Below are 19758 nucleotides of genomic sequence, written 5' to 3' on the forward strand. Positions count from 1 at the left end.
GCTTGACGATGGAGATGTGGCGCCCCAGGCTGCGGTGGACGGAGCAGCACTCGTCACAGATCAGGACCCCCCGGTTGATGCTGGTCCAGCCCGGGTCTGGGGGGGCAGGTGACCGGGAGGGGTCAGGTGACCCAGAGGGGGGGGCAGGTGACCCAGAGGTAACCAGCCCCCCCACATTCAACAACCCATGAAAAGACAAACACTGATGACAAACTAGGAGTTCAAACTAAACATGTGACCTGTGACTCCGCCCCCAAGCAACCTGTCAGCCGTCACCATGACTCACACACACACACACACACACACATACCTATTCACACACACACACACACACACACACACACATACCTATTCACACACACACACACACACACACACACATACCTATTCACACACACACACACACACACACACACACATACCTATTCACACACACACACACACACACACACACACACTCACACACACACACACACACATACCTATTCACACACACACACACACACACTCACACACACACACACACACACACACACACATACCTATTCACACACACACACTCACACACACACACACTCACACACACACACACACTCACACACACACACACTCACACACACACACACATACCTATTCACACACACACACACACACACACACACACACACACACACACACACACACACCTATTCAAACACACACACACACTCACACACACACATACCTATTCACACACACACACACACACACACACACACACACACACACACACACACACACACACACACACACACACACACACATACCTATTCACACACACACACTCACACACACACACACACACCTATTCACACACACACACACACTCACACACACACACACACACACACACACACACACACACACACACACACACATACCTATTCACACACACACACTCACACACACACACACACACCTATTCACACACACACACACACTCACACACACACAGACACACACACACACACACACACACACACACACACACATACCTATTCACACACACACACACTCACACACACACACACACATACCTATTCACACACACACACACTCACACACACACACACACACCTATTCACACACACACACACACACACACACACACACACACACACACACACACACAGAGAATGACATCACGGCCTCCGGGCGCCGTCACAATGCTAAGTCAGCACACAGTGTGTGTGTGAATAGGTGTGTGTGTCTGTGTGTGTGTGTGTGTGTGTGTGTTTGTCTGGATCCAACAGGGCATTATGAGGAGGAGCGTCTCCATGGAAACGTCTGGAACACCCCGGGAGGCAACGCATCAAGGGGCTGGAGGAGGTTCAGGTGGGAACACAGTGGGAGGGGCCACTGCTCTCACATGGACCAATCACCTCCTGTCATTCTCCCGTGGGGGTCGGGGGGGTGGGGGTGGGGCTCCATTACAGGTCTGTTTAGAACTGAAGGAGTTCCTCAGGGAGGTGCACCGCCCCAGCCCCGCCCCCTGCGGCATTACATCATCAGCTGGGGTTAACCTGGGTCAGGTCACCACAGGTCAACACAGACACGACCTTTAACCCCCCCACCCCGCCGATGCCTGGGGTAGGACAGCTAACATTAGCATCTGCTAACAAGAATGTATACATGAATGACTGCTAGCAGCTAACACACACACACACACACACACACACACACACACAGTGAGGTCATGTGAGGCTAACAGTAAACATGAATCCCGGTATTTTCCCGGTATTCCCGGTCTTTAACCTGAACTCTAGTCTGACCGGACTCAATCACATCACAGCCTCCAGATCAAACGTGTCTTCCGGTAACGGAATCGGTTCCGACACCGGCCTGTGGCGGGACGGACCCCCAGCGTGTGGAGCTGTACCGGGGTGTCGCGGGCAGCCGCTGCGGCGGGGGGAGCCCCCGGGTCGGCTCCCAGCCCCGCTAGCCCCGCTCGGCTCCGTTAGCCCCGCTCGGCTAGCGCGGCCGGATGAGGGGCGACGAAACGAGACGACCCGCCGCACAAACACGGCTCCACAGTCCGCGGTTTAACCGGCACGGACACGCCGGTGGTCAGTGTGGAGGCACCGGCCGGTGGTCCGTCGGAGGCACCGGCCTGTCCCGGTTCATAACACACCTAACGCCGCTGTTTGCTTTGGGCCTACGCGACGCCCGGGAGACCGGGACGTTTCCTGCGTAGCGCGGCCGCTGACAGTGGCAGCAGCCTCGGCCTTAGGTTGTCGAGCGCCCGCCGGCCCCCCCTACCTGGCGCGCTGCAGTCGGCGCAGACCTCCGTCCTCTGGAGCCTCCGGGACATCTCCGAAGCGGCGCGGACGTGGAAGTCAGCGGCGATGCGGTTCACCCTCTCCCCCCGACCGACGTCTGCAGTCGATTCCCCGGAAGCCGGGCGGTGCGCTGGGCTCTGCCGGCCAGCTGACAGCTGGTTCCCGTTTGTTCCGCGGTGTGTCGCCCCCGTTCACCGCGCCGCTCCGCTCCGGCCCCCGCGCCCTGAACACTCCGAACCCGACCGGATCCACTCAGCGCTGAGGCGGGCTCCAGCTGCGGGCTGCATTTCCCCCGAATGACCGGGAGACGGCAGCTCTCCACCAGCCGGGATCCGCTCACACCCCCGGTCCCCCGGGGGGGGGCACTGACCCGGATCCATCATTCATCCATCCATCCTCCATTCATCATTCATCCATCATTCATCATTCATCCATCCATCCATCATTCATCCATCCATCCTCCATTCATCATTCATCCATCATTCATCATTCATCCATCCATCCATCATTCATCCATCCATCCTCCATTCATCATTCATCCATCCATCCTCCCTCCATCATTCATCCATCCATCATTCATCCATCCATCATTCATCCATCCATCCTCCATTCATCATTCATCCAGCCATCATTCATCCATCCATCCTCCATTCATCATTCATCCATCCATCGTCCATCATTCATCCATCCATCCATCCTCCCTCCACCATTCATCCATCCATCATTCATCCATCACTCATCCATCCATCACTCATCCATCCATCCTCCCTCCATCATTCATCCATCCATCATTCATCCATCCATCCTCCCTCCATCATTCATCCATCCATCATTCATCCATCCATCATTCATCCATCCATCATTCATCCATCCATCCATCCATCCTCCATTCATCATTCATTCATCATTCATCCATCCATCCATCATTCATCCATCCATCCTCCATTCATCATTCATCCATCCATCATTCATCCATCCATCCTCCATTCATCATTCATCCATCCATCGTCCATCATTCATCCATCCATCCATCCTCCCTCCACCATTCATCCATCCATCATTCATCCATCACTCATCCATCCATCACTCATCCATCCATCCTCCCTCCATCATTCATCCATCCATCATTCATCCATCCATCCTCCCTCCATCATTCATCCATCCATCATTCATCCATCCATCATTCATCCATCCATCATTCATCCATCCATCCATCCATCCTCCCTCCATCATTCATCCATCCATCGTCCATCATTCATCCATCCATCCATCATTCATCCATCCATCATCCATCAATCATCCGTCCATCCATCATCTATCCATCCATCTATCCATCATTCATCCATCCATCATACATCATTCATCCATCCATTGTCCATCATTCATCCATCCATCATCCATCAATCATCCATCCATCATACATCGGTCATTCGTCCTCTTTAAGCCCCGCCCTCCTGACCGGGTTGTCCTGGTAACAGAATCCAGTAATTTAACGTTTTGAATTTAGAAAAACTCAATAAAATTAAAAAATCAAATCGGAAGTTGAACTTCCAGATTGTTATTTCCTATATTTTTCCTGGATTTGACAATAAAATCTTTTCCACACAATAATAATAATAATAATACAGTAATAGTAATAATAATAATAATAATACAATAATAATAATAATAATAATACAGTAATAATAATAATAATACAGTAATAATAATAGTAATAATATTAATAATACAGTAATAATAATAGTAATAATAATAATAATAATGCAGTAATAATAATAGTAATAATAGTAGTAATAATAATACAGTAATAATAATAATAATAATAGTAATAGTAATAATAATATATTAACAATAATCATATTAACAATAATAATTTAAAAAAAAAAAAAAAGATTCTTTCAACTCGTCCGTCGCATCACTGCTCCGTATCCTGGCCGCTGATTGGATGACGGCGCGCGCCTCACCGCAGCTCGTCGCGCGGCTCCAGTCAGCAGAGGGCGGTAGGATGGGGGGGGGCGGAGGAGGAGGAGCAGGCTACGGGAGGAAGGTGGAGGAGCTGCTCCACCGACACGACCGGCTCCATCTCCATCATCTCACGGCCCGGTTCCAGGCAGCGTTACCGGATCGTCCCGTGAATCAGCAGCGACCGGTCCGCGAGAGGAGGAGCAGGAGGAGGAGCAGGAGCAGGAGGACTATGATCCCGGGATGATCTCCTCCAGGAGTCGGTTCCCGCTCCACCACCTGGTGTGGAACAACCGGTACCGGCAGCTGGAGAAGGAGCTCGCGACGCACGAGCAGGTGAGAGCGGCTGACGCGCGCGGGGCGGACAGGTCCAGACCCCCCCCACCCCCCAGTGGAGACCCTGCTCTGAAACCGGGAATAGCGCAATTAATTGGGGGGGGGGCACGTGCGTGGGCGCGCGGGGCGTGGATTTGCGGGGCTTCATTTAAACGTGAACTAAGTTGTGACGGGAGTCGGTTCCGGGACCCCCCCGTGTGTGAGGGGGTGACACACTGCAGGGAACAGCTGGCAGCCACCAGGGCCGCACATCCGCAGCCCCCCAAAGGCCCCTCAAGAACCCCCCCAGAGGCCTACGTCACAGCCACGCCCCCTTCAGGAAGTAAACAGTGACACCTGTAGGAGGCGGGGCTAAAACCGCCTGTTTCCTGCCACCTGGTGGAGCCGTGGGGGAGGTGTGTGATCAATGACATCATGATGACATCACACACACACAGCTGACCTCTCTAACGTCTCACACCTGGAGGCGGAGCCACTGTGTTGGACGTACGTTCATACCTGTAAATCGTTGTGCTTTGGCTCCGCCTCTCGGCCTGTAAACAGGAAGTAGAGCCTTTTTTTGTTCTTCTGGTCCTCCTCCTGGTTCCTCCTCCTCCTCCTGCAGATAGACCATGTGACTAACGGAGGCGCCCCCTCCATCGATACACGATGGAGGGGCGGGGCCTTGTTTATAAAGCACTCATGGACCAATCAGAGAGGCCCATTTTACCCCCCAATGGGCCTTAACCCCGCCTCCATCACCCTACATTTACTATTTATACCCACAGACAGACAGACAGACAGACAGACAGACAGACAGACAGACAGACAGACAGACAGACAGACAGACAGACAGACAGACAGACAGACAGACAGACAGACAGACAGACAGACGTGTTTTGGTCTGTTTCCTTTATCTGGAAACCACAAGGAGTGTGTGTGTGTGTGTGTGTGTGTGTGTGTGTGTGTGTGTGTGTGTGTGTGTGTGTGTGTGTGTGTGTATCAAACATTGATGTGGATCTTAGTTCCTGTCAGGCTGCATCAGGTCAACACACTGAGCAGCGTGGGGGGGGGGTCTGTGTAGAGAATGTTCCCATGAACCAGAGAGGAAATAAATCTAAATATTATTTTTATTTATTTATTTAATTAAATTCTTCCTGGTCTATTAAATCTCTGTGCCCCCCCCCCCCCCCCAGACGGACCTGGAGGCTCTGGACCCCCGGGGCCGGACCCCCCTCCACCTGGCTGTCACTCTGGGTCACCTGGACTGTGTTCGTGTTCTGCTGCAGGGGGGGGCCGACGTCAGCAAGGAGAACCGCAGCGGCTGGACAGGTGTGTCCCGGATCTGGGGGGTTTCTGGACCCGGGGGGTTTCTGGTTCTAACAGTGGTGTTCCTCCAGTCCTGCAGGAGGCGGTGTGCACCGGGGACCCGGAGCTGGTCCGATTGGTCCTGCGTTACCGTGACTACCAGAGGACGGCCCAGAGGCTGGCGGGGATCCCCGTCCTGCTGGAGCGTCTGCAGCAGGTGTGAACGGCCCCCCAGGACCCGCCGGAGCAAACAGGAAGTCCCCCCGGCCTCCGGCGTCACGTGTTGTTTGTTTAAAGTGTGAAGCCGACGCCCAGGGACCGCCTCCCAAAGGACACGCCTCCAGCAGCACTTCATCTGGAGTCCTCTAGTGATGATGTCATCACTCTGGAGATGACATTTCCATATGACATCATCACCAGAGTGATGACATCATCTTTCCATCATGTTGCCATGTCTAATCTGTGCTAACCCATGAGGTCTTCCTCCTCATGGGGGCGTGTCCTTATCTTCCTCCTCATGGGGGCGTGTCCTTATCTTCCTCAGGCCCAGGATTTCTACGTGGAGATGAAGTGGGAGTTCACCAGCTGGGGTGAGTCTCCTCCGTGATTTTACTTTGAAGGGGCTGCTGTGTGTCAGTGGTGATGAGCTGGTTCCTTATCTGTGGGGGGGCTGATGAAGATGAGCAGTTTGTGTGGGCGGAGTCTCTGGTGGTGGCCAGAGATGTGATTGACAGGTGGAGTAGTGTGTCGTCAGCAATGTAGCCGCAAGAGGACACAAGCTAGTGTCTTATTGTGCCGGTCCCAAGCCCGGATAAATACAGAGGGTTGCGTCAGGAAGGGCATCCGGCGTAAAACTTTTGCCAAATCAAAGATGTGAAATCAAACCTATGACTTCCATACCGGATCGGTCGAGGCCCGGGTTAACAACGACCGCCATCAGTGCTGTTGACCTACAGGGCCCCCGTGGAAATTGGATTACTGTTGGTCGAAGAAGGAGAGGAGGAAAGTGTGTTCGTAGGAAGAAAGAGAAGAGGAACACCAAGAGTATAGGACTAAGAGTAGGGACGTTGAATGTTGGAACTATGACAGGAAAAGGTAGAGAGTTGGTTGACATGATGCAGAGGAGGAAGGTAGACATACTGTGTGTCCAGGAGACCAGGTGGAAAGGTAGCAAGGCTAGAAGTTTAGGAGCAGGGTTCAAGTTGTTCAATCATGGTGTAGATGGGAAGAGAAATGGAGGAGGAGTTATCTTGAAGGAGGAGTTTGTTAGGTATGTCCTGGAGGTAAAAAGAGTGTCAGATAGAGTGATGAGTCTGAAGCTAGAAGTAGAAGGTGTGATGTTCAATGTTGTTAGTGGGTATGCTCCACAGGTAGGACGTGAGCTGGAGGAGAAGGAGAAATTCTGGTTGGACTTAGATGAAGTGATGCAGAGCATACCTAGAAGTGAGAGAGTTGTCATTGGAGCAGACTTCAATGGACATGTTGGTGCAGGAAACAGAGGTGATGAGGAGGTGATGGGCAGGTTTGGTATCCAGGAGAGGAACGCAGAAGGACAGATGGTGGTTGACTTTGCAAAAAGGATGGAAATGGCTGTAATGAATACTTTCTTCCAGAAGAGGCAGGAACATAGGGTGACCTATAAGAGTGGAGGTAGGAGCACACAGGTAGACTACATCTGGTGTAGACGGTGTAACCTGAAGGAGATCAGTGACTGTAAAGTAGTGGTAGGTGAGAGTGTAGCCAAACAGCATAGGATGGTGGTGTGTAGGATGACTCTGGTGGTGAGGAAGATGAAGAGGGCAAAGGCAGAGCAGAAGACGAAATGGTGGAAGCTGAAAAAGGAAGAGTGTTGCTTGACTTTTAGGAAGGAGTTAAGACAGGCTCTGGGTGGTCAGGAGGTTCTTCCAGATGACTGGACAACTACAGCTAATGTGATCAGGGAGACAGGTAGGAGAGTACTTGGTGTGTCATCTGGAAGGAAAGTAGATAAGGAGACTTGGTGGTGGAATGAGGAGGTACAGGAGTGTATACAGAGAAAGAGGTTAGCCAAGAGGAAGTGGGACACTGAGAGGACTGAGGAGAGTAGACAGGAGTACAGGGAGATGCAGCGTAAGGTGAAGGTAGAGGTAGCAAAGGCCAAACAAGAAGCTTCTGATGACTTGTATGCTAGGTTGGACAGTAAGGAGGGAGAGACTGATCTATACCGGTTGGCAAGACAGAGAGACAGAGATGGGAAGGACGTGTAGCAGGTTAGGGTGATTAAGGATAGGGATGGAAGTCTATTGACAGGTGCCAGTAGTGTGATGGGAAGATGGAAAGAGTACTTTGAAGAGTTGATGAACGTGGAAAATGAGAGAGAACAAAGACTAGAAGAGGTGACTGTTGTGGACCAGGAAGTAGCAAAGATTAGTCAGGATGAAGTGAGGAGGGAACTGAAGAGGATGAAGAGTGGAAAGGCAGTCGGTCCTGATGATATACCTGTAGAGGTTTGGAAGTGTCTAGGAGAGGTGGCAGTAGAGTTTCTGACTGGGTTGTTCAACAGGATCTTAGATAGTGAGAAGATGCCTGAGGAATGGAGGAGAAGTGTGCTGGTGCCCATTTTTAAGAACAAGGGAGACGTGCAGAGTTGTGGCAACTACAGAGGAATAAAGCTGATGAGCCATACAATGAAGTTATGGGAGAGAGTAGTGGAAGCTAGACTAAGGGCAGAAGTGAACATTTGTGAGCAGCAGTATGGTTTCATGCCCAAACAGAGTACTACAGATGTAGTATTTGCTTTGAGGATGTTGATAGAGAAGTCCAGAGAAGGCCAGAGGGAGCTGCATTGTGTTTTTGTAGATCTGGAGAAAGCTGATGACAGGGTGTCCAGAGAGGAACTGTGGTATTGTATGAGGAAGTCTGGAGTGGCAGAGAAGTATGTTAGAGCGGTGCAGGACATGTATGAGGACTGTAAGACAGTGGTGAGGTGTGTGTAGGTGTGACGGAGGAGTTCAAGGTGGAGGTGGGACTGCATCAGGGATCAGCTCTGAGCCCCTTCTTGTTGCTATGGTGATGGACAGGTTGACAGACGAGGTTAGACAGGAATCTCCATGGACTATGATGTTTGCAGATGACATTGTGATCTGTAGTGAGAGCAGGGAACAGGTGGAGGAGAAGCTAGAGAGGTGGAGGTTTGTCCTGGAAAGGAGAGGAATGAAGGTTAGCCGCAGTAAGACAGAGTACATGTGTGTGAATGAGAGGGACCCAAGTGGAAGAGTGAGGTTAGAGGGAGAAGAGATCAAGAAGGTGGAGGATCTGAAGTACTTAGGCTCAACAGTCCAGAGCAATGGAGAGTGTGGAAAAGAGGTGAAGAAGCGTGTCCAGGCAGGATGGAACGGGTGGAGGAAAGTGTCAGGTGTGATGTGTGATAGAAGAGTTTCAGCTAAAATGAAAGGAAAGGTGTACAAAACTGTGGTGAGACCAGCGATGTTGTTTGGTCTAGAGACAGTGTCCCTGAGGAAAAGACAGGAGACAGAGCTGGAGGTAGCAGAGATGAAGATGCTGAGGTTCTCTCTGGGAGTGACCAGGATGGATAGGATCAGGAATGAGTACATCAGAGGGACAGCACATGTTAGAGGTTCTGGAGATAAAGTCAGAGAGGCCAGACTGAGATGGTTTGGACATGTCCAGAGGAGAGATAGTGAATATATTGGTAGAAGGATGCCGAGTTCTGAACTGCCAGGCAGGAGGCCTAGAGGAAGACCAAAGAGGAGGTTTATGGATGTAGTGAGGGAAGACATGAAGGTAGTTGGTGTGAGAGAAGAGGATGAGAAGACAGGGTTAGATGGAGGACACTGATTGGCTGTGGAGACCCTGAAGGGAGAAGGTGAAAGGAAAAGAAGAAGAAGAAGTAGTGTGTCGTCAGCATAGCGGTGTAGAACAACGTGTCCAAGCGTTACCATGGAGATATGAACGGAGCGGCCCGAAATGGATGTGTTCTGTTTAGTCCAGACCAGGTTCTGACCCGCTCCTGCCCCCTGCCCCCCCTGCAGTGCCCCTGGTGTCCCGGATCTGCCCCAGCGACACCTACAGGGTGTGGAAGAGCGGCCAGAGCCTCCGAGTGGACACCACCCTGATGGGCTTCGAACACATGACCTGGCAGAGAGGAAACCGCAGCTTCATCTTCAGAGGACAAGGTCACATGACCCCCAGCAGCCAATCAGGTTCTGGGAGAACCAAGCCCTCCTAAACCCCGCCCCCTGCCCCCCCAGGCTCCAGCGCTGAGGTGATGGAGGTGGACCACGACCGGCGGCTGGTGTTCTGTGAGACGATGTGCGTCTCAGCGCTGACAGGGTTCCCTCCGGGTTGGGGCCCCGGGTCAGGTCTGCTGGGGGCGGGGCTTCCCAGCGACGAGCAGGTAGCCGCGAGGCTAACAGCACCGGTGGTGACGACGCAGCTGGACACCCGCAATATCGCCTTCGAGAGGTATGTGACCCCCCCCAGTAAGTGGGGTCACATACCCCCACTCATTAGGGTCCAGGACCCAACGAGTCCTGGAGGCGGGCGGGGCCTCAGAGGCATGACATTTCATTGGTTGCAGGAACAAGACGGGGATTCTGGGCTGGAGGAGCGAGAAGATGGAGACGGTGAACGGGTACGAAGCCAAGGTAGGACCGGTTCAGGGGGGTCCGGGTCCGGTTGGGGGGGGCAGCAGACCCTGATGGTGACGCCTCATTGTGTTCCAGGTCTACGCCGCGTCCAACGTGGAGCTGGTCACCAGGACCAGAACCAACCACCTGGACCAGAACAGGAACAAGACCAGAGGTGAGTCAGGACCCCCACCCAGGTGACCCATTGCTGCCTTGGCAACCGGGTCAGGTAACCCATCACTGCCACAGCAATCGGGGCACCTCACCTGAGTCCGGGGTGTGACCCCCTTCTGAACCACCCGGGATCAGGATCAGGAGATCTGGATCAGATCACCTGATCCTGATCACCTGACCCGGCCCCCCCCAGCCCCATGACCCTGCCGGTCTCTCTCCGGACAGGGGGGCGGACGCCGCTGCAGAATTTCCTGGGCATCGCTGAACAGCACATGGGGTCGACCAATGGGGTGAGACGTTTGCCTGTTTAAGCCCCGCTTCCTGGCGCCCTGCTGGCCCCACCCACCTGAGACCGTGTCTCTGCAGGTTCAGGTGACCCAGTCATCATCCCCGGCCCTCCCCCCGGCGGTGCTGACGGCAGACGAGTACTTCAACCCGGGCGCGTCGCCGACCCGCAGGGACGTGGGCCCCCCCTGTCAGCTGACCACCAAGACCCAGAGGTGACGCCCACAGGAAGCCCCGCCCCATGAGGTCAGTTGTGTGACGTGGGCGTGTCTTTGCAGGTTCAAGGCCAAGCTGTGGCTGTGCGAGTCCCACCCCCTGTCCCTGGGGGGGCAGGTGGCCCCCATCGTCGACCTCATGGCCGCCTCCAACGCCATGTTCGCCAAGCTGCGTGACTTCATCACGCTGCGCCTGCCGCCGGGCTTCCCCGTGCAGATCGGTAAGGGGCGGGGCCTGAGGGGGCGTGGCAATGGGGGGCAGGAGGCGGGACTGATCGGGTGGTGTCCCTGCAGAGATCCCCCTCTACCACATCCTGAACGCCAGGATCTCCTTCAGCAACCTCAACAGCTGCGAGGAGGCGGCGGCTGGCCGTGCCCACGGCAACGGGCTCCACGCCAACGGGGGGGCGGAGCCAGAGGGACAGAGGGAGGCGGCAAGGGCCGACACCCCGTCTCCAAGCAGCGACTCATCCAGCGTCTCCAGCTCTAGCTCCAGCAGTAAGAACAGGGCCAAAGTAATCTGATTACTGATGTAATCTGGTTACTGATGTAATCTGAGTACTGTCTACCCTTTCTCCCGCCCTCCTCCAGCGTCCTGTGGGGCGGGGCAGGTCCCGCCCTGCGTCTTCGAGGCCCCGCCCGGTTACACCCTCCTGGGGGGCCGGCAGAAGGAGGGCGTGAGGGAGGAGGAGGAGGACCTGCTGCAGTTCGCCATCCAGCAGAGCCTCCTGGAGGCGGGGTCCGAGTGCGACCAGGTGGGCCGTCCTAATCCAGGACTTCACCTTCATGGTAACCATGGGGGTGGAGTCTGCCTCTCTGACTTCCTGTTTGTTTCCAGGTGACCATCTGGGAGGCGTTGACCAATAGCAAGCCAGGGACACACCCCCTGTCCTGTGACCCGAGTCGTCTGGATAGGTCAGACCCAAACCAGGACCCTTGGAGCTGGACTCCACTACCCAGAATTCTCTGCTTCCTCCAGTCCCTCATGTCATCTCCACTTCCTGTTCTTTGTTCTTCCTGTTCACACTTCCTGTCTCATGTCCTTTCACCTGTCTCATGTTCTCTCACCTGTCTCATGTTCCCTCACCTGTCTCATGTTCTCTCACCTGTCTCATGCCCTCTCACCTGTCTCATGTTCTCTCACCTGTCTCATGTTCCCTCACCTGTCTCATGTCTTCTCACCTGTCTCATGTTCTCTCACCTGTCTCATGTTCCCTCACCTGTCTCATGTCTTCTCACCTGTCTCATGTTCTCTCACCTGTCTCATGTTCCCTCACCTGTCACATGTCCTCCCACCTGTCTCATGTCCTCTCACCTGTCTCATGCCCTCTCACCTGTCTCATGCCCTCTCACCTGTCTCATGTCTTCTCACCTGTCTCATGTTACCTCACCTGTCTCATGTCTTCTCACCTGTCACATGTCCTCTCACCTGTCTCATGTTCTCTCACCTGTCTCATGTCTTCTCACCTGTCTCATGTTCCCTCACCTGTCTGTCTTCTCACCTGTCTCATGTTCCCTCACCTTTCTCATGTCTTCTCACCTGTCTCATGTTCCCTCAGCTGTCTCATGTTCTCTCACCTGTGTCATGTTCCCTCACCTGTCTCATGTCTTCTCAACTGTATCATGTTCCCTCACCTGTCTCATGTCTTCTCACCTGTCTCATGTTCCCTCACCTGTCACATGTCCTCCCACCTGTCTCATGTCCTCTCACCTGTCTCATGCCCTCTCACCTGTCTCATGCCCTCTCACCTGTCTTATGTTCCCTCAGCTGTCTCATGTCCTCTCATCTGTATCATGTTCCCTCACCGGTCTCATGTCCTCTCACCTGTCTCATGTTCCCTCACCTGCCTCATGTCCTCTCATCTGTATCATGTTCCCTCACCAGTCTCATGTCCTCTCACCTGTCTCATGTTCTCTCACCTGTCTCATGCCCTCTCAGCTGTCTCATGTCCTCTCACCTGTCTCATTTCCATAAGCTGTCTCATGTCTCACCTGTCTCATTTCCATCAGCTGTCTCATGTCTTCTCACCTGTCTCATGTTCCCTCAGCTGTCTCATGTCCTCTCATCTGGATCATGTTCCCTCACCTGTCTCATGTCCTCTCACCTGTCTCATGTTCCCTCACCTGTCTCATGTCTTCTCACCTGTCTCATGTTCTCTCACCTGTCTCATGTTCCCTCACCTATCACATGTCCTCCCACCTGTCTCATGTCCTCTCACCTGTCTCATGCCCTCGCACCTGTCTCATGCCCTCTCACCTGTCTCATGTCTTCTCACCTGTCTCATGTTACCTCACCTGTCTCATGTCTTCTCACCTGTCACATGTCCTCTCACCTGTCTCATGTTCCCTCACCTGTCTGTCTTCTCACCTGTCTCATGTTCCCTCACCTTTCTCATGTCTTCTCACCTGTCTCATGTTCTCTCACCTGTGTCATGTTCCCTCACCTGTCTCATGTCCTCTCAACTGTCTCATGTTCCCTCACCTGTCTCATGTCTTCTCACCTGTCTCATGTTCTCTCACCTGTCTCATGTTCCCTCACCTGTCACATGTCCTCCCACCTGTCTCATGTCCTCTCACCTGTCTCATGCCCTCTCACCTGTCTCATGCCCTCTCACCTGTCTTATGTTCCCCTCAGCTGTCTCATGTCCTCTCACCTGTCTCATGTTCCCTCACCGGTCTCATGTCCTCTCACCTGTCTCATGTTCCCTCAGCTGTCTCATGTCTTCTCATCTGGATCATGTTCCCTCACCTGTCTCATGTTCCCTCACCTGTCTCATGACTGCGCTCCTTCATCCTTTTTCTCATTTTTCACCCCAGGACCCCCCAGCACAAGTCCCGCCCCCCATCCAGTCTGTGCTCCACCCCCTCAAAGGCGACGCCCACTCGATGCAGCTACAACGAGCAGCTGCGTATCGCCATGGAGATCTCAGCTCGGGAGCAGGAAGAGGCGGAGCTCCGGCAGCGGCAGGAAGAGGCGGAGCTACAGCGTATCATCCAGCTGTCACTCATGGAGAAATGAAAGGGACGGGGGGGCGGCCACGCCCTTGCCCCGCCTCCTCATCGTTTACAACCCCCAGTAGTTTAGAGACGGCCCCCCCTGGAGACCCCGCCTCCGCGAGGCCGTTTGGTACCTTTTCTGATTTGCACAAATCGTACTGTCCTCCAGCGGGTCACATGACTGTTAGTGGGGGCGGAGCTTGAGCACAAGCTAAACTCAGGCGGTTTTGGTTTTATTGGTGACAAATAAAGAACGACTGGAGCTGCTGTTTGTCTGTCTGTTATATGAGGCCCCGCCCACCGGCCCCGCCCTCCACCAGAGACCAGCCAATCACATCCAGACGAATTCTAACAAACTCAAAGACTTTATTGTAACAAATTTAAAATAATCTCACAATTTAAAAAATCTCATGCTAGCACCTAGCTAACGCCAGAGCTAGCATGTCCTTAACATTGGCTAACGTTAACCTTAACAGGTTAGCATAATGCTAGTCTAACATCAATGTTAATATTAGCGCTCTTCTGAATTAGCTTGATGCTAATGTAAGCAGGGGCGGCACGTTGGCGCAGTGGTTAGCGCTGCCGCCTCACAACATGGCGGACCTGGGTTCGAGTCCTGCTCTGTCCGGAGAACCCGGAGAGAACCCCCTCCAGACACGGGGGGGTTCTCTCCGGGCTCTCCGGCTTCCCCCCCCCTCCAGAAACATTCGCTTCAGGTTGATTGGCTGTTCCAAATTACCCGTAAGAATGAGTGTGTGTGCGTGGTTGTATGTCTGTGTGCACTGGCGTCGTGCCCGGAGTGTCCCCCGCCTCACGCCCTGTGCCCCGTGACCCTCCACGGTGGTGATCTGAAGATGACTGACTGACTAATGTAAGCAGGTGTGTTGAGGTAGAGTGGAACCAGTGGGTCTCCGTGGGGGGTCAGGTCTCCGTGGGGGGGGGTCTCTGGTGACCTTTCATCACCAACAGGAAGCGGTGGGTAAAGGTCAGGATTAACGAGTTCATTAATAATGAGTGGGGTGTCAGACATTTAAATGTCAGACTGGGGGCCCGGGGGGGTCCCCACCTGCAGCCCCTGAACTAAAGTAGCCTGAAGCTACTCTAGAGCTAGCGGCTAAGCTAGCCTCAGGTAGCTAGCCTCAGGTAGCCTCAGCTAGCCTGAAGCTACTCTAGAGCTAGCGGCTAAGCTAGCCTCAGGTAGCTAGCCTCAGCTAGCCTGAAGCTACTCTAGAGCTAGCGGCTAAGCTAGCCTCAGGTAGCTAGCCTCAGGTAGCCTCAGCTAGCCTGAAGCTACTCTAGAGCTAGCGGCTAAGCTAGCCTCAGGTAGCTAGCCTCAGGTAGCCTCAGCTAGCCTGAAGCTACTCTAGAGCGAGCGGCTAAGCTAGCCGCCCCGGGAAGCGGCAACGGTCACGTGGATACTCACGGGGCGGGGGGGTCGCGCACGGTGTCGGTGCCATCCCGCCGCCACCTCCACCCGACCGGAACCGGGACTTTGGCCACCGGACGTCCGGCTCCTGGGGGGTCCCGGGTCGCCGCTCCGCTAACAGAAAGCTAACGTCAATGAGCCACAACATCCGGTGGGTCCTGTTCACCGGGGAGGACTGACACCTCCCTCTGTGACATAAGAAACGGCGTGATGACGTCATCGTGTTTACACGCAACGTTTCCGGTTGAGACGAGTTTCTGCTTTTATCTCTAAGGTCCTAGCTTCTGACTTCCGTGTTTGGAGCTCTGACCGAGGGGCTGCTGGGACTCCACTGCGCATGCGCGGTAAAGAACCGCTGTCAAACTTAACAGGGGTCCCATTCATCAGGATCGATCAATTAAACCGGATCTAATCAGGATCGATCGGAGGAAGACGTGTTTGAATTTATTAACTGCTGATCAGGAATCAGGAAACAGGAAGTTAAATATAGCAGCAACCTGAAAACATTTATCCATTAATTAATTAATTAATTTATCTATTTATTTTTATTCATTTATTATTTATTATTTTTAATCAGGATTCACAGCAGACTTCTCTCCTAACAAATGAGGAGAAAACAGAGAGAGCCCCTTTCAGGAAGGACCAGAGCTGCTCCAGACCAGCCAGGTTCAGGCTGCGGAAGGTCAAAGGTCACAGCGGGTCCCTGGTCGTCCAAATGAAACTAAAGGTGGATACGAGTCTGCTGAGGGAGATGATGACCATACAGGTAGTCGTCGACTTACGACCTATGCAACTTACGACCGACCGACTTTACGACCACGATGTCCGGGTAACGCGGGCATTCCCTCCAGCCACAGTACTCACGCTCTGAGGCTCCCGCGCTCTCTCCAGTCCCCACGCCGCACACACGCTGTTCAGTCACACTGAGATCAGCAGCCCAGCCCACTACTGATGGGCTGGGCTGCTTAGGAGGCTGTGACGGAGAAATGTATGAATGGCGTATGGAAAAACTGTCAAGCGTTACGTGAACTCTTCTGCTGGATTTGAAAGTGATGAAGAACTTGATCAGATTCGGGAGAAAATAGTGAAACTGGCAAAAAACCTCTCCTTGGAGAACTCACGAATGATCGCGCTGTAAGAAGAACTGATCGCGCTGGAAGAAGAAAGAGTGGAAGAAGAAGAGAGAAGAGAAGCAGAGAAAGAAGAGGAGGAAACAGAAAAAATGTCCACCACCAAAGGCTTGTCAGAAGGCTTTTCCCTGTTAAATAAACTCCGTGCACACTTTGAAGAAATGGACATAGAACATAGAAACATTTGCAAGGATTGAACGGATGGCAAACGACGCTTTCCGTCCATATTGTGAAACTTATGAGGAGAAAAAGAAACGAACAATTCAGACAAAGCTCACAATGATTATGAAAAGATGGTCTCCCGCTCCCACCAACCCACACGCTGCCCCAGCTGACGATCCGGACGACCCCCAGCCAAGAACCAGCACCAGTGATGCTGGATTGAATTTTTACTAAAGAGTCGATTTACGACAGAGTCGAATTACGACCGATCTGTCGGGACCAATCGCGATTGTAAGTCGGCGACTACCTGTATATGGTGCTGCGGGACACGCCCTCAGGGCGTTTCTCCTGCTTATTTGTTCTCCCAGGATGAGGGCCCAGGCGACGCCCTGAGGAGAGCAGTTTCCATGGCAACCAGCAGGGGGCGGCAGCAGCCAATTTAAGTGCTGAGAGGAGCCTCCAGTCCCTGTAGAACCGAACCATCGATCCGGATCAGGTGTTTAAACTAGTCTCTTCTTCAGGTGTTTAAACTAGTCTCTAGTTCAGGTGTTTAAACTAGTCTCTTCAGGTGTTTAAACTAGTCTCTTCAGGTCTTTAAACTAGTCTCTAGTTCAGGTGTTTAAACTAGTCTCTTCAGGTGTTTAAACTAGTCTCTTCAGGTGTTTAAACTAGTCTCTTCAGGTGTTTAAACTAGTCTCTTCAGGTCTTTAAACTAGTCTCTTCAGGTGTTTAAACTAGTCTCTTCAGGTCTTTAAACTAGTCTCTTCAGGTGTTTAAACTAGTCTCTAGTTCAGGTGTTTAAACTAGTCTCTTCAGGTCTTTAAACTAGTCTCTTCAGGTGTTTAAACTAGTCTCTTCTTCAGGTGTTTAAACTAGTCTCTTCAGGTGTTTAAACTAGTCTCTTCAGGTGTTTAAACTAGTCTCTTCAGGTCTTTAAACTAGTCTCTTCAGGTGTTTAAACTAGTCTCTAGTTCAGGTGTTTAAACTAGTCTCTTCAGGTGTTTAAACTAGTCTCTAGTTCAGGTGTTTAAACTAGTCTCTTCAGGTGCTTAAACTAGTCTCTTCAGGTGTTTAAACTAGTCTCTTCTTCAGGTGTTTAAACTAGTCTCTTCAGGTGTTTAAACTAGTCTCTTCTTCAGGTGTTTAAACTAGTCTCTTCTTCAGGTGTTTAAACTAGTCTCTTCAGGTGTTTAAACTAGTCTCTTCAGGTGTTTAAACTAGTCTCTTCTTCAGGTGTTTAAACTAGTCTCTTCTTCAGGTGTTTAAACTAGTCTCTTCAGGTGTTTAAACTAGTCTCTTCTTCAGGTGTTTAAACTAGTCTCTAGTTCAGGTGTTTAAACTAGTCTCTAGTTCAGGTGTTTAAACTAGTCTCTTCATGTGCTTAAACTAGTCTCTTCAGGTGTTTAAACTAGTCTCTTCTTCAGGTGTTTAAACTAGTCTCTAGTTCAGGTGTTTAAACTAGTCTCTTCTTCAGGTGTTTAAACTAGTCTCTTCAGGTGTTTAAACTAGTCTCTTCTTCAGGTGTTTAAACTAGTCTCTTCTTCAGGTGTTTAAACTAGTCTCTACAGGTGTTTAAACTAGTCTCTTCTTCAGGTGTTTAAACTAGTCTCTTCAGGTGTTTAAACTAGTCTCTACAGGTGTTTAAACTAGTCTCTAGTTCATGTGAGAGATGAAACCTGCTGCTGAAGGGTTTTCAGTCCTGGGGGGTCACCACCTCCTCCTGGAGGCCTTCATCTCCTCGTCTCCTAGCAACCGTCCTGTGAAGCGAGGAGACGCCTCGTCCTCACAGATAAGGCCCCCGTCTCCTTCCTTAAATGAGTTCATTAGGGCGAGGGGGGGTGAGGGGGGTTGTGAGGGGGGGCGTCGCCCACCGAGGCGTGGTGCGATAACGGGCGGCGGCGGCGCCCGCAGGATGAAGGTTTCATTTCCTGTAGTTCAGATGGCGGCGTTATCAACGCATCATCAGAGAGGCAGGAGGAGCGAGAGAATGTCAGCGTCTCCCGCAGGGGGGGGGGCAGGGAGGGTCAAAGCATCAAAGTTACCCAGCAGCCCCTGGGGCGGGGCCTCCCTCCAGAGCCCAGCCTATAGGAGCTCAAGAACATGTGAGAAAAGCTGTGCTCTCTGTTTAGGCTCCACCTACAAACAGGAAGCAGTGTCATCAAGACCCGCCCCCTCACCTGAACACAGGAAGAGCAGCAACACGCTGGGGGCAGGGCTACGGCGTGACATCACCAACATCTCATCGTACATGTACAGCGGATCAGTTCGGCTGCTAGCGCTAACCGCTACCACATGCTAACTGCTGTTAATCTTAACTTCTACAACATGCTAGCTGCTACTAGCTGGTGACACCTTCGGTCTAGCGCTCCGCTCACCGACGGACCCTGAAGGGGCCGCAGCTAACGGTAACGCCCTGAGGGCCGGGTGAGTGGGCGGGGCTGTGAGTAGGCGGGGCCTGCTCTCTTCCACCTGTTGACATTTGAATGTCAGGTGTTCCTCCTGATGGAGCTGAAATGTTCAGAGAGTGTCGGCCAATCAGAGGCTAGGATCAGAGCACCGGCTCAGCGCTGAGGAGACGAGCAGAAGGAAGGAGACGATAGGAGGAGATGATGGGGGCGGGGGGAGGGGGGCAGGTGATACGCCGCCGCCGCCGCCACGGCGTTTATTATAGATGTGAACGATAAGAGAAAACACATGATGTGTCCATCAGAGGAAATTACAACACACACACACACACACACACACACACACACACACACACACACACACACACACACACACACACACACACACACACACACACACACAGAAATGGAACCAATCACACAGGACTCCACA

At 52.5% G+C, this 19758-nt stretch overlaps 2 protein-coding genes across 6 annotated transcripts in view; one reads left to right on the forward strand and one right to left on the reverse strand.

The window, feature by feature from the left end:
- The window catches only part of git1 (G protein-coupled receptor kinase interacting ArfGAP 1), a 12728-nt gene extending 10179 nt beyond the window's left edge, over nt 1-2549 (reverse strand). The window contains exons 1-2 of one of the 5 annotated variants that reach the window (XM_068317941.1): nt 2299-2549; nt 1-96 (exon numbers count right to left, since the gene is read on the reverse strand). The exon at nt 1-96 is cut by the window's left edge and continues 38 nt beyond it. In XM_068317941.1, coding sequence (XP_068174042.1) covers nt 1-96; nt 2299-2350 — 148 coding nt within the window. In that variant the 5' untranslated portion in view covers nt 2351-2549. The remainder of the gene's footprint in view (nt 97-2298) is intronic. The other 4 variants (XM_068317942.1, XM_068317943.1, XM_068317944.1 and 1 more) reach the window with 4 other exon arrangements.
- A 1722-nt stretch (nt 2550-4271) lies between these two features.
- On the forward strand, nt 4272-14428 carry ankrd13b (ankyrin repeat domain 13B). The gene is made up of 15 exons (XM_068317946.1): nt 4272-4616; nt 5792-5927; nt 5996-6120; nt 6448-6493; nt 9935-10078; nt 10154-10367; nt 10483-10549; nt 10628-10706; nt 10931-10995; nt 11072-11205; nt 11269-11426; nt 11500-11703; nt 11797-11960; nt 12044-12120; nt 14023-14428. The coding sequence occupies exons 1-15, from the start codon at nt 4524-4526 to the stop codon at nt 14222-14224; spliced, it is 1908 nt and encodes a 635-aa protein (XP_068174047.1). The 5' UTR covers nt 4272-4523; the 3' UTR covers nt 14225-14428.
- Nucleotides 14429-19758: the final 5330 nt, after the last annotated feature.

This window comes from Antennarius striatus, chromosome 6, assembly GCF_040054535.1.
Source record: "Antennarius striatus isolate MH-2024 chromosome 6, ASM4005453v1, whole genome shotgun sequence".
NCBI classification, from domain to species: domain Eukaryota; kingdom Metazoa; phylum Chordata; class Actinopteri; order Lophiiformes; family Antennariidae; genus Antennarius; species Antennarius striatus.

Coding starts and splice junctions, on each gene's coding strand:
- ankrd13b (XM_068317946.1), top strand. CDS start 4,524: ATGATCTCCTCCAGGAGTCGGTTCCCGCTCCACCACCTGGTGTGGAAC. Junction 10,079..10,153: donor CTTCATCTTCAGAGGACAAG/GTCACATGACCC, acceptor CTGCCCCCCCAG/GCTCCAGCGCTGAGGTGATG. Junction 10,368..10,482: donor CGCAATATCGCCTTCGAGAG/GTATGTGACCCC, acceptor CATTGGTTGCAG/GAACAAGACGGGGATTCTGG.